This window comes from Lycorma delicatula, chromosome 9, assembly GCF_047948215.1.
Source record: "Lycorma delicatula isolate Av1 chromosome 9, ASM4794821v1, whole genome shotgun sequence".
Classification (NCBI taxonomy): Eukaryota; Metazoa; Arthropoda; class Insecta; order Hemiptera; family Fulgoridae; genus Lycorma; species Lycorma delicatula.
The window spans coordinates 64,613,294-64,633,521 of NC_134463.1; the positions used below are offsets into that span (position 1 = coordinate 64,613,294).

Genomic DNA, 20,228 nt, shown 5'->3' on the forward strand with positions numbered 1-20,228 from the left:
ATAAAAAGATTGACGGGTACGGGAAACGCAAGTAACCATATACCGCAAGCTAATTTGCGACGGAGAGCTACTATATATATATATTATATATATATAACATATATATATATATATATATATATATATATATATATATATATGTTATATTATATATAATTACCGATTATAAAATTTAATAAATATATAGGAATTTATTAATAATACCGGTTATTTTACATATTCTCCAGGGATTGCTATTGATGTATTTTGAAAAAATTAGACCGAGAAAGCATGTCAGGTGAACAATGGCAACTAACAGCTTTTAGAACTTATAATAAATATACAGTTATTTTGTTAGTGTGGCGTGGTTTGGCTAAACTAGAACGATCACCGAGTCTGCAATCTTAATTTAAGTTAGTTAAGTTTATCTTGTAATAATAAATAACATATTACCACTACGAATTGGAGATTATTTAAAATATCCGGAATGTTTGACAAATTAAGCATATTGTCCAATATCATTGAGAATTATACAAAATTTCCGATAATTATGAACTCTTCCCGATTTATTATACGGTTATGTATTAAGTTACGGGCTATTTTGAATATATATAATGTAAATTATACAATCCTAAATATATGGGTATAATATTATACATGTGTGTTACCCAGAAGTATAGAATATAAAATGACGCGATATTAGGTCGTAGAATGATTTAAAAAATTAAAATCATAGTTAATTTTTATTTGCAAAGATAGGAATGAAAAATATTGTGTTAGAATATTGCTAAACATTCAACTATACGAGTAAGCAGAATTGAAGCAGATTTAAAGACACGATAATCCTTGTCAGTTTACTTTGAAAAGGAGTTATCGAGGATATCTGTAAGGCGTTAAATCGAAAATACGCGTACATCCGTCCGATAAAGTTCTGTTAAGTTAAAACCGAAATAAAAGAAAGGAAATGCATTAGAGATATATACCATTACGAGAAAAAACGTCCTATGGCTTTCTCAAACAAAAATATCATTACAAAAAAAAAATTATTTATTGATATCTGCATAATCGAAGTAATTAATTGTATATTTAATTAAGATTAAAAATTGTATTAAAAAATGTGTCTCCTATTAATCGCCTTGATTTATAATACGTTAATATTTTCTACGAACCAGATTTTAAATGATGTTTGGGTTTTCATCGCATTATACAAATAACAGAATAATCCTGATGTTACATGAAAATATACTAAAGCCTAATTCATTCGTAAATACTCATTTAACATATTCATCAAAAATGTAAAATGTTTGATTTTGAAAACAAAGTAAAATTTTGATCCTGTACATAAAAAAATTGTAAAATCTTATTTGTTAATGTGAAACTTTTTATAATTATTTTAAATTGAAGTCTTGTTTATTTATTTCATTTTTTATTTGTTGTTGTTTTTTTTAATATATAAAGATACAACATATCTTGTTAGCAAGATATTTTGTGTATAGACTGATTCAATACTTTGAGAAAAAGTAAAAATGGTATTTAAAATAAAATCTCCAGAAATTTTTTATGTTCTTGTCCATCACGATCGTCAAATATATTAATGTAAACTTTAAACTTTAGTAATACAAAAAGAATCTCAATATATTATGAAATAGTTTTTTTACGAAAATCACGTTAAAATAATTTTTCAGCTATCATTATTTTTCCTTCCAACTGACCTTACTGACTGACTGGTGCTGTTGTTTTTACACTGGCATCAGCTGATGTTACACATTGATGAAGTATGAGGAAAATGCCATTTACTTAAAATGTAATTTCCTTACATATATATATATACAGGCTTGTGTATAAATTCTGTGGCTCAAAAATCTCCAAAACTACTTAATCAATTCCATTGAAATTTAAATGTGCTGTAGTTGTGTATCTGAAGTTGTGCATGTGAAAATCTGACGAAGGTTGGTTGGTCGTTTCTGGTTCCTGAGTTACACTAATTTTAAGTTCAACAACGCACAACATACCTCAATTCGAGGTATTTTTTTCGGTCGCACGATTAGATAAGGGGGAAATAAATTTTCTTTATGTTTTGAGGACTACAAAAATACCATTCACGTATAAAATTTTGTGGCTCAAAAATTTCCATAACTATTAAATAAATTTCATGAGTTACCATCAATTTAATTTCGACAACAAACAACATAATTTCAATTTGAGGTTTATTAACAATGAAATGCTGTATTTCACATATGCGCTTATGCAGACAGTTACACTAGTGAGTGAACTGAAACTTGACGCTTGTGTGTGTGGTCACTTGTTAATCGAACGAATGTAGTGCGTTTTACTCTGAAAATTATTGTATTTCTAACTGCGAAATAGCGAGGACGTCTGAAACGAAAACTCGGTCTTATTGCGCAGGAATTTTTATGCATTATTTTTGTATTAATAATGTGATTCAAAGTCTATAAATGTGGTTTGAATTATGTATGTTCATTTAGTAGATGGTTGTGTGTATTGTATGTGCATTTAGAATATTTCGTCGTGTATGAACTAAATAGCATTTCAGGAATCAATCAAATATTTATTGTAGGATGATTGTAGTTACGTTAACTAGACCAATGTTGGTGAACGTATCGGATATCAGGAATTAGACGTTCGCAATTGGATACCAGGAAATTAATTTCTACTAGGAATACACGGATCAAACGGTAAATGTTGATGAAAACATTATGCTGGAGAACAAAGCTGTTATGTCTCTAATTAATAACGCACATGCGTTTTCGAATTATAAAACAATATTTATTAAATAGAACAAAATTAATAATTGAAACACAATGAATTAATTGAACATAATAATATAATTGGAAGAACTGTTCACACAATCACTCCAATCCTCGATTCGATAATCTACTTAGATCGATATCTCGAACATTGGGATTCAACGAATGCAATACGTTAAATTGTAGGACATTTTAACCAAATTCTCTCAAATATCCAAAAAGATGGAAAACAAAATATACATAAATGACGCAATACAATCCTAAGTGAATTTCTCCAATAGTTATTGAAAAATCAAATATTTTATACAAGAAATTTATTAAAAATGACTTGAAAACGTGCTGACAAAAAAGTGCCCGTGAATGTTTTAGGAATCAATCGTATAATTGTAGCCAGTCTCCATGGCGCGAGTGGTAGCGTTTCGGCCTCTCATCCGGAAGTCCCGGGTTTGAATCCCGGTCAGGCATGGCATTTTGACAACGCTGAAAATCATTCGTTTCATCCTCTGTAGCATGCCTAACGGTGGAAAACCAGAAATTAAACAAAAAAAAATTGCATAATTGGAGGTCCCGGGTTCGAATCCCGGTCAAGTATGCCATTCTCACACACACTACAAATCATTCATCCTCATGAATCATTCTCATCCTCTGAAGCTATACCTAATAGTGAACCCGGAGGTTAAACAAAAAAAAAATATAAAAAAATCGCATAATTGGAATCATTCCGATAAGAGTATAGTTATTTTCAAAAGAGTGATTGAATATCAAATATCCTGATTTCTAACCCTGGTATCAGCGTCAATCATCTAATCCTGAAAAAAGCTTTATTTTAAATAATGGAAGGGATACTTTCCAAGAGATAAATAAATAACGATTAAAAATTTGATGGTTTAATTCAGAACTTCATTGCCGTTTAGCAGATTTATTTTGCCAATCGAGAAACTAATTTCTTCATATATTAAAATGACAAAGAAAAAAATTATTACTTTTGTTTCTTTTTTAATTTCCGAATAATTTATCATGTATTATACATTCAGCCTGATGTACTTTCAGTTACCCGAAGCTGCCTAAATATTGTTCGCTATTTTGTCGATTTACCGAATTTATTTATTTTTTTTATAAGCTGAACTAATAACAGCAAGCACAAACTATTTTTTTAGCGCTAAGTATCTCTGTCCTATTCATTTTCTTGAATCAATCAGAAAACTACATTTAAATTTCAGGCAAGAAAAAGTAGTTACCTTTTGCAATATACATTCTTGTTTCTTAAAATTGCTACAGGTTAATAATGTAAATTATTGTATGGATTATATAAAATTAAAAAATTACGGCGTAACTATATGTGTACAAAATATTGGGAGAGCGGCCGTGTCCAAACACGGCCATCTCTGGGACATCTGCCGAGAGGACCGTACTCCACAGGATATAAGAAAACGGCCTCATGCCATATTAAACGAACCACTGTGAAGAGGCGGTACGAGAGTCAAAAAATGACAAACCAGGCTTAGGAGCCTCTATATTGCGTAACCTATAAATGGAAACCGCACAAAAATTCCGGCCGCGAAAGTGACCGTTTTCGCAATTAAATTTTGTTAGAACTATAAAAAGCTAGACATCATCCCACACCGTCCCACGAAGAGACCCAATTTCATTTAGTCGGCATATGCGACTCCCTCCGGAGAACGGGGCGCATTTCTCCCTCCAAATAACTAGAGCTCCGGTAGGCGCACTCCTGGGTTAGCAGGATAGATGCTGGTACCGAGGGTACTTCAGCGGATGGACTGAAGGGGAATCACGCCGAGATTACTAGGCTCAAAAGCTTAGTCTATCACGGTCAGAACCAGTAAATAAATTACACCATGGTCCATACGGATAGGAACACAAATTACCAAATCCGTCCATAAATAAATCTTAAAATTTATAACCGCCACTAAATAACCGATGAAATCCGCCCGATAATAAAAACATACAGCAGCAAGGGACATTGTACAGGCTCTGCGATCTGTAGGGGGAAATATTCAAATTCCCGCCATTCTTGCGTTCCGTTCCGTGTACAAAATAGAAAAAACTGATAAATTGGGAAGTAAAATTTATCTGTACGCAAATGTGCACAGTACGCAAATGTACACTGTAATATATGAAATAACCTAAATGAGACTGTGTAAATCTCAACCCCGTAGGGGGAAGATCTTGTGACGTTACCGGTCGCCACACCACCCTTCCGTTCCAAGCCCTGAGGGGGCTTTACCAGAGGTCGTCTTTAGAACTTCTAATTGATTACATCTCACAGTCATTAACCAGGCCTGAGTCGGGATGCCACCGATGTAAATGCCTCAGCAGACATTTGCATCAGTAAAATACATTCCAAATCCCGACTTCACGTAAGCCTCAAACGAACATCTTCATATCCAACCTAACATGATTCTAGATTCTAACTAACCAATCGAAAACACGAAAGCGCGAACCCCGCGCCTAGTCCAGATTTCACAGCACCGTCCGTGACTGTGAATGGCTCAGAAAACGAACTAGTTTAAAGTTAATTCAGTGCTACACTCATACCAATCAGAATTATGTCTTGCGTAATATAGAAATTCAGACCTACACCCAAACAAGTCGACCAATTAGGTCACTTAACAAGGGAAACATAACCTCAATCCGGTCCGCGTAGGAACCGGGGACAAACTTCGCACCCCCGGGCGGTCACAAGAGATTGTGTACAGCAAAGTGTGTATATTATAAACACAATTTTTATTATAATTACATAAGGAAATACAGAAGTTTTTTACAGCAAGGAAACGTAAGCTTTATAATATATAAAACTGTGAGAACATTTAAAAACAGTAAAAAAGTAGGTGTTTCAGAAGAAAGAAAAGTAGAGTTCTTTCTTTTATTATTTCTTATTACCTAAATGCAATTAATTTTATATAGTTAAATAATCGTAAAACTTACACAAGTTTATCAATACATTTCTACAAGCAGGAAGCTTTCTGTTGTTATGGCACCTTATGATACGATGAATCCAATTGAAACAATTTAAAAGTAACGTTATTTATACTTATAAACATAAATGGCTGTATGAAAGTATCGGATAAACAACATAAATTAAAAAGCAAAAACTAATCGCATTATCAAAAGAACACCATTATTACGTTTTTCATTTTCCGAGCGATGAGAATGTAAATTATTCCTTATTTTAATTACATTTAACTTGACAATCAAACTAGTGAGCAAGAGTAAACAATCAAAAGTATTTTCAGAAAATACTTTTCAGTTACGATAATTAATTAGAATAAATTAAACTGCTGAAAAACTAACTTAAAAATCCTACGATAAATATATATATTTTATATACGAAAACTAATTAAAATTACCAAGTTCTTATCATATCATACTTTCCTTTATTAAATTTCTCTACTAGATTTATAGAACTACTATTTTCTTTAAAAATTAATCAGTAATTTAAATTAGTAAAAGTTAAAAATTCAAATGAAATAACGTTCATCCGAATACACTGACTGTAACATATCATTCTTTTGATGCGTAATGAGCAGTGTAATTTAATTACAGACAACCTACGTCATTTGAGTTTGTGACAGGAATTGATGTACCAATTAACGTTTACAAGTTCTAATTCCCTCCTATTATATGTATTCCTGCCATGAGTACAAACATAAAAAAGTCTGATGTGGACAATACGCGCCTTCCTTGTACGCCTATTAAATTACATTACACTATTTTTTTAAATGAAAAGTACATAAAACTTTATTTCCTTGAAAATTTCTGATTTTTTTCTTACTTTTCAGGTAGATTTCATAAGAAAGCTACTTGTTGTGTTGGTTACCATGATTCGACTTCCACAAAATGTCGACGTATCTTCGTATTTCTCATCTACCAGACCCCAAAACCACCGTCAGTTAAAAAGTTTATATATATATATATATATTTCACTTTCTTGTGGACACGATAATTGCCGTAATTTGCGCCAGTCTCTTCCACATTAATACATAAAATATAACGACCCAAAATCTCCTTCGAGATTGTAAATAGGTAAAATCGTTAGAAATGATTTTTCCCCATGCAAAACATAGGGGTGGAAATGGAGGAATTTTTCGAAAAAAAGCCACAAAATATCGCTATAACTTTTTTATTAAGTAAAATATGGAGGAACTATTTTAAAGTTCCTACTATTCTCAGGATAAGGGCCTAAAACTTATCTAAGTAAAGTTTTTTGATATCACCAACAGCGGGTGGAAAAAATGGAGTTTTGAAGACAAAAAAAAATCATACCTCCCTTAATAAGCACAGTCTCGAATCGGTTTAAAGTGGTCGTTGGTCCTCTAAACATTACCAAGAACTTCTGTCTGAGACGATTTTTGATATGACCAACCCTTACGACAAGGGATAACCAAAACGTTGCTGGAATTGTAAGAAGATGGGGCTTGTCGTATGCTAAACATGTGAAACTTTTTCACACGCAACCATTGTATAGAGTAAATTGAAGTTTTTCTTAACTTTTAGGTAGAAATATAAACTTAGCACTGATGAAATCTACCTCCGCCTTCCGGCGTGCCGAAAGGGATATTTTTTATTATTGAATTATGATTCATCGTAAACTTTTTTTACTATGAGAGGATAATAATTAATTATTAATAAATAAATATATTTAAATTAAAAATAAAGTTAAAAAAAAAGAAGATGAAGTCTGATTCGAACCGATGTGCCTTCCCCTAAGATCCAAATATTTTATTAATTAACCTTTTATTTGGCTATAACTCTGGAACCAATTAAAATAAGTATCACTTATGATATATAGTTTAAAAGCTTTCAATGAGAGATTATTGCTGCAGTTAAGAAAAAGTCAAAAATCAAAATTGTTTTGGATTTTGGGCTATTTTGGACACTTTTGGTTCAGTCGATTGTAATCAAAAAGGGAGGTGCACAAGTAGATGTTACAACAGTCTTAAATCCAAAATTTCAATGTCCTACGGCTAATATTTTTGAGTTATGTCTTAATACATACGTACTCACATACTTATGTACGTACAGATCACGCTGAAACTGGTCAAAATGGTTCAAGGGTGGTCAAAATGGATATTTCCGTTGAAATCTAAAAACCGAAATTTTTCGCGATCACATTACTTCCTTTAGTTCTACAATGAAGTAAATATGTATTCTGCTGCGTAAAATTTATTTATTTTTATTTTAAAAAAATGAAATTTATGCTCGAAAAAACATTCATGTAATTTTTTATGTTTTTAAGAGAAAAGTAAAAGTTTTCCAAACAACATTTGGGTGGTTATAGCATTGTATTAGAACATTAATCATATTCTTCATGTGGGCGTGTTTGTTGTTTATTAACCATACAAAAGCTCTTACTCTAATTTCCGGCAATCTAGATTGTTGAAGTTATAGGAATGTACGACTTCCAATACTTAAAAAAAAAATCTCGTATGTGGCAGTATGTTTTATTATCGTCCTTCTGAAGCAAAAATCTACCAATTTTTGATAACAAAAAAAAAGCATTTGTGTAGAGAATAGAAGGAAAAAGACATAAATTAATTTCATAGACTATAAACGTAGACACTAAGTAAGATATAAACATATTCAAGAAAAGAAAACAACAAATGGCAATGAACAAATCTAAACAAGAAAAAATGTAGCTTTCTTGTAAAACTAGTAGTTCATAAATCAAAATCAAACAGCTAAAAGGTAAGAATAACAATTGTATGATAAAATATTGTCCTCTAGTTTTTTTAAGTACTAAAAATCTATTCAGTACTAAATTCATTTTGTTTAAAATTATTGTCGTACTATTATAATACATAATTATTATCTATTCTACGACTGAACACTTAAATGTAAGTCAGAGCCATTACATATGCATTTTCGGGAAATATAAATGTAAACGTAATTTATATTTAAAATATCTGAAATATTTGAAATAAAATGTCAAGCTGGTTGTACAATTATCCTAAGGAATCAGTCTATTAATATTTTCAGTAATTTTTTTTTTACAAATAAAAAATGCGTCTGCGCTTGTGCGGATGGGCAACGGTGATGAAGCACGGGGACTCTAAACCCCTGGACCCTAAAGGCACCTTCTGGGCCCGCGCAATGCTTAAACTGTAGAACCTACCCCGGAGGAAGAGAAACGGTGAGATAGGAGTTTTAGTCGGTAGGGTGCGGGTACACATAGGCTTCTAACAACATCTAGCCGAACCCGTGCGAGTCCGACACTCCCCCTTTTATGGGATGCGTAAATGGCATTTCTCAGATTCATCTACAAAAAAAAAAAGGAAAAAAAAAATTTTATTGTTCTCTTCTGTTTTAAGAAGAGTTATTTAGTATCTAGAAATTTTCTTCTATAGTTTATCAATTCAAATTCTCTTGGCGATCAAGAAAGGTAGAAAATTAGCCTTTTCATTTTGTCCTTTTTCATTCTATCATCTTATTCTTTTGTAATTTCATGTCCTTCCTTACACCATTCAATATTTTATTTCATCCTCCCACTTTACATTTTTATAACCTTTTTTGCAACATTCATTTACGTTAAAACATGATAATTATTTTTTGTTAACGTATTCATACTGATTTTTTTCTTTTATTTCCTCTGTCTTCCATTCGTGCGTCCTCTTTTTCATGTTCTCATCTTTCCTTACTTCTTACTTCTTACTTTCAAAATTTTAAAAATTTCACTTTTACAGTACTATCTCTACCTTTTATCTTTCTTTCTGTAACTTTTTATATTAGTCTTTGCTCGGTTTGCGATAAGTTGTTATGATAAAGTAATTCAGGTAGTTTTTCCACCTCTGTCTTTCAGTACAACTGTTTCATTTTCAAAATATATTCTTCAGTAATCTCTAAACTAAACTTACTTTAATATTCTACATACATAATATATAGTATTATTTTTATCATTTTACCATTTCATCATTAATATCAATTCCGTTTTGCTTCAATTTATTTAATAAAAGTATTTCACTTTAAAACCTTACTCTGGTTATATAGGTTTTTATAAAAGTTAATACTGTTAACCGAAAAATTAACTATCCTGAAATAAATAGTTAAAAAAATATCCGCCATTGCAAGATCGTCAACCCGAATGCTTGTAATGGGGCAAAATGTCTGAGACCACTAACGAAACGCAACAACCATGTATTTAAACGCAAAAGGAAAAGATTATCGAAAACCCTTTTTTCTTATTCTGTTTAGCCTCCGGTAATTACTTTTAAGATAATATTTCAGAGGATGAATAAGGATGATATGTATTAGTGTAAATGAACTGTAGTCATGTTGTCTCAGTTCGACCACGCCTGAGATGTGTGGTTAATTGAAATCCAACCACCAAAGAACATCGGTATCCATGATTTAGTATTCAAATCCGTGTAAAAATAACTGACTTTACTAGGACTTGAACGCTGGAACTCTCGACTTCCAAATCAGCTGATTTGGGAAGATGCGTTCACCTCTGGACCAACCCGATGGTTTTTATCGAAAACCCTAGGCGAAAATAAAGCCGATGATTACTACAAACTCGAATAAACTAAAAAGGAACGCTACACATTGCAAAAAACTCACCGATATAATCCGAAAACGCAAGATACAATTCTATAGCCACATTACTTACATAAATGATATAAGATTCACCAAACGTATGCTCACATGTATAAAAACGCAAAAGAACAGTAATAGATGGATATTACGATATCCGTAAAAATATGCAAAACATAAACATCAATGAAGCAACAAAAGACCCGAACACGTTTCAAGATAAATCAATAATTTCAATAGATTTAAAGAACCAACACAAGAAATCAACAACTTGGCGGTTTCTGAGAAAATAAAACAAGTCCATACACAAAAAAGGAAAAACTACTGGAGTAAAAAGATTAAAAACCATACGTAAAGTTGTTCACGTTCCATAAATCGAGAAAAAATGGTTTTAAATTGTAAGACAAAGTTCTAGAATTTTAGGAAACAAAGGAGTAATTTATTTTTTAACATGAAAGTGGTACATATTGAAAGCACAATAAAACCTTTATATTTTCATTAAAATTATTAAAAAATACTCAAATATTTTAAAAAGTTAAGCCCATTATCTTCTGAACTAAAACTAAAAACTCAAATCCAGTTGAAATAATTTAATATGTCAACTTGCCTGGCATCAAAGCTCTAAAACTATGCTGCAAGAGGGAAAGTATGGTAGTCAGCTAAAAAATGGGGTATATGGGTTTTTTCATTTCTCGATGGTTCATAACCCAGGCATCCCAAAAAACAAAAAAGGAGGTAATATTCGTACGTACGTACGTGTGTTGGCATGTTTGAAGGTTACAATTTGTCTGGATAAAAATATTTTTATGACATTTTGTACAGATACTCGTGTGTATGAGGTATTTTGTTGGTAAAATTATGGGGGCAATATCTTCTGGAATTGGGCAGGGTTTTTAAAAAGATTTGTTAACATACCCCCACTTTATATTAAGCTCAGTACATCGTGTATATGCTTATCTTTCCATATAAAAAAAATCTTGCCCCAAAATTCGCCTTTCTCCAAAAATCGAAAACCTAGCTTTTTATTAAGTCAAAATGCTAGTCACCTCACAAAAGAAATACGTTGGAAGCAATATTGTGGGTGGGGAGCCAATCAAAATTTAAAAATATTGATTTATAAAATTTTTCAAAACTTTTTTGATAAATTAAAATTTTTAATAACATTAAAAATTGAAATGATAAATTTTTAGTAATAATCTTGCTATAAAATGTCACCAAAATTCACTCTCAACGTCCCACAAGAAATCATGGGTACCTTTTATTAGTTGTACATTTATTTGAGCAATTTTTTTTCAATTTCTTCCATTTAACATTGTAAACGTAGAAAAATCAAAAACGTTTCTTAGAATGGTTTTGGAGATGGGGAGCAGAGAAATTTTTAAAATACCAATTTTTTGAATCTTTAAAACTTTTTTTGGTCTATTTAAACAAATAATGATAATTTTACAATTAAACTTCGAATCATAAATTACCCCTATCCCAAAAAAGAAATCTCAGATAACTTTTTTCATGTATAATTATTTTTCCACTATTTAACAATAAGAAACGAATGCCAGGAAAGTACTACAAATTTGTTATCAGAATTTGTATCTTATAGATAATCTCAAAAGTCAAATCCAGTAAAAATGAACAAGCAGCCCTTCATACTTTTTTTTTTATTGTTGCGGTGAACCTTTAGTTCAAAAGAAAACTGAAAAATATATGACATCAGAATACCTCCATTTCGATAATAATATGAAAATAAATCTTGTGATCCATATTATGCAATTTTAAAGTAAAAAAATTATTTTAAAATATTCAAACTGATTTTTTTTCACTTTAATTTACGGTAAAGAAAAATAAAATGTAATATTTCAATGAAATGTACCAATTAATCAAAATCAGAAAACAATGTAATGTGTACATATGAACGAAAAAGTAATAATTGAGAAAATTTTTTTTTAAACTAATGAAAAGTGTGAAAAAATATTTTCTTTATTTTCATGGAAATAATTTATATATTATATAATATAAAATAAACTAACGTTTAATTAAGTAATAACTACAAGACGTCTCCTTAATAAAAATATTAAAAGTTAAAAAAAATATGAGAAATGCTGTTCATTATAATTTCGATAGGCTCTTTTTATATAGCTAATACCCCTCTTTCAATGACGAACAGTCTTAAAATTATCTCTTTTTTAAATATTTTATACGATGCTTTTAAATATTTTTCTTTTCATTTCAGATTTTATTAAAAGTATTTCATACTCTCTATTAATTTAGTTTTTCTCGAAAAAAAATTTATCAAAACCTTTATTATCTTTTTATTATATATATATTTTTACGAATAAAAATATTAAAAAAGCAGCTAAAGAAAACTTTGTTAATCGTTTTCCTACATAAAATTATTAGGCGCATGAACATCAAATTCTACTTAAATTTTAACTTTTTTCGTTTTTACCTACTGTTAATTAATTTGTAATAAATTACAAAGAATAAGCTAAATTACAGCTAAGTTATTAAAAATTAATTCAAAAAGCTCAAATCACCGTATGATTCAAAACCACTAATGTTATTAAAAAAATAAATAAATAAAACATTAAAAATTAAACGATAAAAATTTATTTAGTACCCTAGAAGAATTCGGAACTGACCCTGAAACTAAGAAATTAATTTAAAAAATATTAACCTATTTCAAAATTAAGCTCATGGATGAATATTTAAATCATTTCCAATTACAATTAAATTCAGAATAGTAGATGGACTACCACCAATTATTTTCAACACGGTTTTGCAAAAAAAAGAGAAAACCGAAGACTTTGGAATCTTCAATTAAAAGAATTAGAAATCTGTCCCTTAATTCTAAAGCCGAAAACAACATAAAATTCTACTATTTCTTATGCGGATTATTTGGCAAATCTAATCCAAAACATCGATCATAAGAAATTAAATTTTATCTTCTCAAAGAACTGACAGAAAAGCCGGGGATTACAAATTTATATAGAAAAAAAATAAATTTATGTTCTATAAAATCAAACTTTGCAAAAATTTATAGTCTGAAAGTTTAAAAAAAGAGAAATGATCCAACATAATAGTTTAGAAAAAGTGGCAATCCATGAGAAAATTGAGAAAGCAAACGGTATAACTAAGGTTATTTATAAATGCCTTTCCATAATCGCAAAAATAATAGCAATAATTAAAACAGGAAAGTCTCAACTAATAATATTTAAACATAAACAGTAAAGGAAAAACAAAAAAATTGAAAAAAGACAATGAAAACTTAAAAAAAAAGGACCTAAAAAAGAGAAAGATCTTTCCGCTAAGAAAAAGATACTCGGGCATCTTTCAAGAATAAAAGAAACAGACTAGAAAAAAATAGTCGAATTTTTTAAAAACGAAAAGAGCTGAATTAGCTTTTCTCAGAATCTTGAGAAAGAAACAGATCTCTGAAAAAGAACTCTAGAATAGAGAAATTTCAGAAAAAAATCCTAACATTGAAAGGTTTCGAAGCCAAAATCATGACACGACTTCCTTGTACGCCTAATAAATTGCAATCTTCGAATCATAAAATATTTTTATGTTTTATTTTTGATGTAAAAAACATTTTTTTTTTAATTTTTTTTTCCTACTAAAAAAAAAATATAATCTTATATATTAAGAAAAGGGCTGAACATATTTTTCCAGTTGGTGTGGGCGTTCTACTGAACAGATCAGACTGATTTTTAATTTATTCTGTTCAGAATGATCCAAAGATATGTCATCAAGCGTCAGCAGATCCCAAACGTAAATCTCCTTTGAGAATTCCTAAAAAAATCCTCGTTTATTACTTAATTGAGGAAATCTTTGAGATTATTAATCATAAGAAAATCACTTTAAAAGTCTGTCAATGCTTGATGAATATCTGCAGACGATTCCGAAAAGAAAAAAAATCAGCCCAATCGGTCTAGAACATCCGGACGGACTGGAAATATGTTTTCCGCATGAATTTTACCTTTTTCTGTTTAGTCTCCGGAACTACTGTAAGATATTTACTTCAAAGGATATGTATGATTGTAAATGAAGTGTAGTCTTGTACAATCTCCGGTCGACCAATCCTGAGATGTGTGGTTAATTGAAACCCAACCATCAAAGAACACCGGTATCCAATCTGTCGTATTGAAATCCGTATAAAGGTAAACTGCCTTTATTAAGATTTGAACCTTAGAACTTTGGAGTTCGAAACAGCTGATTTGCGGTGACGAGTTCACCACTAGACCAACCCGGTTGGATATGCATTTTACCAAAGGAAAAGAAAAGTGAAAAAAATGAGGTTGTTGTGAACCGTGTTGTAGTTGGAATAGGTTTTTATAATTTGTTTTTTTCTTTTTTTTAATTTTTAACAGTACTTTGTAATAATTCTGGGGTACAGCGAGGTGCCAGTAGAAATAATAAAAAATAAAAGAAACAGACTAGAAAAAAATAGTCGAATTTTTTAAAAACGAAAAGAGCTGAATTAGCTTTTCTCAGAATCTTGAGAAAGAAACAGATCTCTGAAAAAGAACTCTAGAATAGAGAAATTTCAGAAAAAATTCCTAACATTGAAAGGTTTCGAAGCCAAAATCATGACACGACTTCCTTGTACGCCTAATAAATTACATATATACATTATTTTTAAAATGAACAGTACGTAAAATTTTATTTCATTAATAACTTCTGATATTTTTTTATTATTGCACAGGCGCTTTTCGCCCCAAACAAAAAAAAATTTGATTATTGAATTATTATTTATCGTAAAATCTTTTTACAATCAGAGCTTAATAATTATTAAAAAATCAATATATTTAAATTAAAAAAAAAAAAAAAAAAACATTAAAAAAAGGAGATAAAGTCTGATTCGAACCGATGTGCCTTACCCTTGTAAGATCCAAATATTTTATTTATTAGAATTTTATTTGGCTATAACTTTGGAACCAGTGAAAAAAAGTACACTTACGATATATCGTTGTAAAGCTCTCAATGAGGGTTTATTACTGCAATTAAGAAATGTGTTTTTGGACACTATTGGTTCAGTCGATTGCAATCAAAAGGGGACAATAAGATGTTACAACAGTTTTAAATCCGAAATTTCAACATCCTACGGCTAATCGTTTTTGAGTTACGTGAGATACACACGTAAAGACATCACGCCGAAACTGGTCACAATGAATTCAGGGATGGTCAAAATGGATATTTCCGTTGAAATCTGAAAACCGAAATATTTTGCGATCACAATACTTCCTTTACTTCGTACAACCAAGTAAAAGTAACGAACTAAGATCCAGTTGTAGAAAGAAAGAATGAAACAATGCAACGATAAAAGAGTATTGGAAAAAGAGAAAAGAAAACAATAAGGCAAAATAAAACGCGGTTTTAACACGGTTCATAATCAAAACATCATCACTATTTCCCCATCCGCGCCTGTCCCAAGACTTCTTCCTCCATCCACTTCTACTTTCCAATCTTCAGCTCATCCATTAACATCATCCTTCTTCTTCCTTGCTTCCGTTTTCCTTACCCCTTCAATGTAGTTAAAAAATTCCACTTTCTCTTACCAGATGTCTTAACGTGTTTTCTTCTCCTTTTTGTACTCCGTATAAGTTCACTTTCTTCTTTAATCATGTTCATTCCTTGTCGTTCTCTTCACATTAACCGATCAGCTTACTTTCCTCATCGTTCCCATATCCAGATCTAAAAGCTTCAATTCAATCCCTCTTTCTTTTCCTCATCATCCGTGATTCACTTCTATACAACAAAACATTCCATATATAACATTTGGCTAACTTAAATCAAAACTTTTACTACAAAGTCATTCCCCCTCCATAGTCTTGGCTTCCTTTGCCATTACTATTCTTCCTTTTATTTCCATTGAGCTCGTCAAGTCCTCTGTCACTATAGGCTAGAAATATCTGTATTATTTACTATTTCTACTCCTAACCACAAATCCTCTTCGTTTATTTCCATTGCTTTAATTTTAATTTTAAAAAAATTTGTTAATAATATAAACTTCTCTATTCATAATTTTATGAATTCGAATTATATAAAGCATTTAAAATTTAAATACAGTATAACTATTTAACAAACAACTAACTTTTAAATCTATTCATCTGAATGATATTTTTATCCGCACATACAATCAGAACATCGAAAAAAGTAAAATAAACATAAATTTTTTACCAACAGTCTGAGAAAAAAAGTAAAGTGAGCAGTTAAGTTTTCCGCCATCAATTTTCACAAGTGGAGCACAAAGTTCGATATTTGTTGTGAAAAACTTAGTAAAAGTTTCTTTGGTGAAGTTTGGTACCAGGATTCAATGTTCATGCCGTTTTAATAATAACAGATGTTTCACATTTTCAACAAGACTGATTTAGGTCTCTTGTTTTATAATTTGCATTTTTTTTAATGAACTTACATGTTATTATAGTATACTAGAAATCAATTTGTCATTATGTATAGTGTTATTTTAAATTATTTAAAATATTAACACAAAATTTATGTTATATTTAAGGACACCTTGAATAATTAAAATTATTTATTTGACTGTATGAAAATAATTGGGTTTAATGATACTAAAAATTATTCCAAATGTAAGTATCGAGCAAAATATAAAATATGATACAGTTACGAGGGTTATTTTTTTCAAGGTCCAATCGATCACGAAATTAAAACCACAGTGAAAATAAAAAACTTTTTATTTGTAACAAGTACTTACATAGTTACGATATTTCTCTACATAGACGCCACTCCGATTTAGACATTTGTCGTAGCGTGGTACCAACTATCCAATACCCTCGTCATAGAACGGAGCCGCCTGTGTCTTCAGCCATGTTTCTACACTGGTCTGCAACTCGATGTCTGGGCCAAAATGTTATCCTCCTAGCCAGCGTTTCATGTGATCAAAGAGGTGAAAATCGGATGGAGCCAAGTACGGGCTGTATGGTGTGTGATCAAACACTTCCCAACGAAAACGCTGCAGGAGCTTCTTTGTTACAGCTGCAGTGTGCGGCCGAGCCTTATTATGGAGAAAGACAATGCCTGATGACAACATTCCTCTCCGCTTATTCTTATTGAGTACACAATGAGTTATTCTTATTGATTCATGATGAGTACACAAGTACTACTCATTTCGAAAATTTCGTATAATAATAATAATAATAACAGAAAAATTGTATTCATTTTTTAAACAGCAGATAAAAAAAAATTACTATTAAAAATGACGTAACTAATGTATAATTAATACATAAATAACCAAATATAACTAATAATATACGACAAATAACAAAAAATAAATAATTATATTTACCTTCTATCGTATTTAGATGTGCCTTACATGCAATGGCGGTGACAATGAGATTGTAGTGGGAGATCATACTGTAATATAATACTCTCTCTGCGGCAATGTCAATGGGAGAGTTAAAGGTAAAGGCCTGGGTCATGCGGGCGCATACAACTCTCGCCTTTTTCGGCATCTCTCATGAAGTAAATAGCACAATGCTATTGTTATCAGTATAGCGATTGTGATACCCATGCCTATGGATATCCAAATTATTTCTTCATTTAACCCAGAGAAACTATGGCCTGAAACAATGGTAAACCAAACAAAAATATTAAAATTTGAACATCTGGTGAAATTAGTTACAATCGAATAATAAATATAAAAATGCCTAATAAATTATTTATTTCATGAAATCAAAATCTATCAAAAAAATTCAACCCAATGGCTTGGTCTAGCGGTAAATTGATCTCCGTAAATCAATTGAATTTCAAGTCGAGATTTCTCAGGTTTAAATCCTAATAAAGTATCTGCTTTTATACGGATTTGAATACGAGATCTTGGATCCCGGTATTCTTTGGTGGTTGAACTTCAATTAACCAAACATCTCAGGAATTATTGACAATACACTGATAAGTCACTAATGGCTTTAATTTCTAATATTGAAAATTTTGCTTCGTAAATACCAAGTTAAATTCTGACACATTTTGATATGATTATATTTTTCTTTAAATAAACTTCGAAATTCTTACGTTTGTATTTGTTTGTTTTTTTTTTTTTTTTGTGAACTTCATTCATATCATTTTACTCAAAATTACATTCTCTACAAGGTATTTTTTTTTTTTGTGTGTGTTTATTATTATTTTTTTCTTTTCGCGGGAGAAGGAAAAATCTAATGTCAGACACCCAGCAGCCCGTACTATTGGGTGCGAGAGGTTTCCCGCCAAAAAGTCACTAAGTGAGGACACGCTGAAAAACCTCACCCTGAAAACAACATGCCTCGGTAACTGCCATAAAGGCATTGCTCGGGGACATTATGCTGTCATCGCGGGATACAGTAATGGACCCGCAGAAGGGCCCGGTAAGCACAATCTTATTACCCATTAATTAAATAGGTTATTTATCTATTTAACAAAATTATGTTAGGTCAAACATAAAATAGTTTGTTTTTTGACTTCAGTCCTTCATCTTTTACCCCAGAGCTCAAAACTACACTTGTAGGATCTCGAATTTTAGATCAAATTTTACATAAAACCGCTAAATATACACCTTAAATTTTATCTCAAAAAACATTTCCTGATGGCGACTCCAGAATCAATAGCTTATATTAATTTGTTTGTAATTTTTGACTGTAATTTGTGTTGTGTCTTGGTGCCATACGGTAAATAAATTTGTCCCAAAAAATTCACACTGGCTTAATTTTAGTGAAGACGCAAAAATCAGGGCGAAATCGTTCACAAAAGATACTCATTAATAAAGCGTAAACAAATCCACTTTTACATAAACTTTCTTATACTATTTTCACCTGTAGAAAGAACATGTCTTCAACGTTTTTTTAAATTTTGTTTCAAAGTATATATTACTTTCTTTGGACATTATTCATACAATTTTATCCAAAATTCATAATTTATATAAGTGTTTTAAACGTGTTTGTGTGTTTATTACCTATTAAACAAAATATTTTTACGCCAAACATAAAATGTGTATTTTTAGACCATAATCTTTTTGTTTATTAACCTAGATTTCTCAAAAACTTAAAATAGAATTTTGGGTTTTTTTTTTCAATTTTTCAAGTAAAATTAAAAAAAAAAAATATTACCCTTAATTTGGGTTGCAAGAATTATAGTTTGGCTTAAATTTATCGAATGCGGAGAAATTAGGGCGAAATATTTCGCCAGGCGTCAGTTACTAATGAAGCTTACATTTATATAAACTTTCTTGTTTATTTATTCCAAAAAATGATTTTTTTTTTTTAAATTATATTTTATAATAATTATCTTTAATTTGGTGAACTTAAATAATACAAAATGAACATATATTCCTTGCTTAATTTAATACAAATAGCTTTAAAATGAGCAAAAAAGATTTATTATTCATGGTATGACAGAATTCAGAATTTAAACAAAGATTGTGTACCAACCAAACATTTTAGCGTCAGGAAAATGGTATAGACAAGAACTATATATCATTTGTGAATTAATCAACCTAAAGGGTCTTTACATACAATATACAAGTACATACTTAATGAACTAACTACATTGAATGTGTTTTCAGACATCCTGTCAAACTACATTAGGCTTAACGTTTATTCATTTTACGTAAAATATGATTTAAATTCAAAGACAGCAACCAAAACAAAGGCAGACAATACCTGTAATTTATACATTAGTATAATAATAAATACAAAAGAATAGAGTTGATGAAATAGAATCACATAATGTTATAGAATTCTACCGTATTTAATTTACTCCCAACAGACTAATCAGATTCTCATTTGAAGAATTATAAAAAAAATTACTATTAAAACTTTTTTTAATATTCAAATAAGATAAATCCTAAATTTCTAAATATTTTAAATATTTCTAACTACATTTAAACATAATACAAAAAAAATTAATGAAATATAAAAAGTAGTAAATAAAATGTCAACAAATTTATTTATT

At 30.3% G+C, this 20,228-nt stretch overlaps 1 protein-coding gene across 1 annotated transcript in view; it reads right to left on the reverse strand.

The window, feature by feature from the left end:
• The window catches only part of LOC142330670 (uncharacterized), an 80,230-nt gene extending 60,387 nt beyond the window's left edge, over positions 1-19,843 (reverse strand). Inside the window, exons 1-2 of the mRNA XM_075376115.1 lie at positions 19,807-19,843; positions 17,596-17,870 (exon numbers count right to left, since the gene is read on the reverse strand). Coding sequence (XP_075232230.1) covers positions 17,725-17,870; positions 19,807-19,843 — 183 coding nt within the window. The 3' untranslated portion in view covers positions 17,596-17,724. The remainder of the gene's footprint in view (positions 1-17,595; positions 17,871-19,806) is intronic.
• Positions 19,844-20,228: the final 385 nt, after the last annotated feature.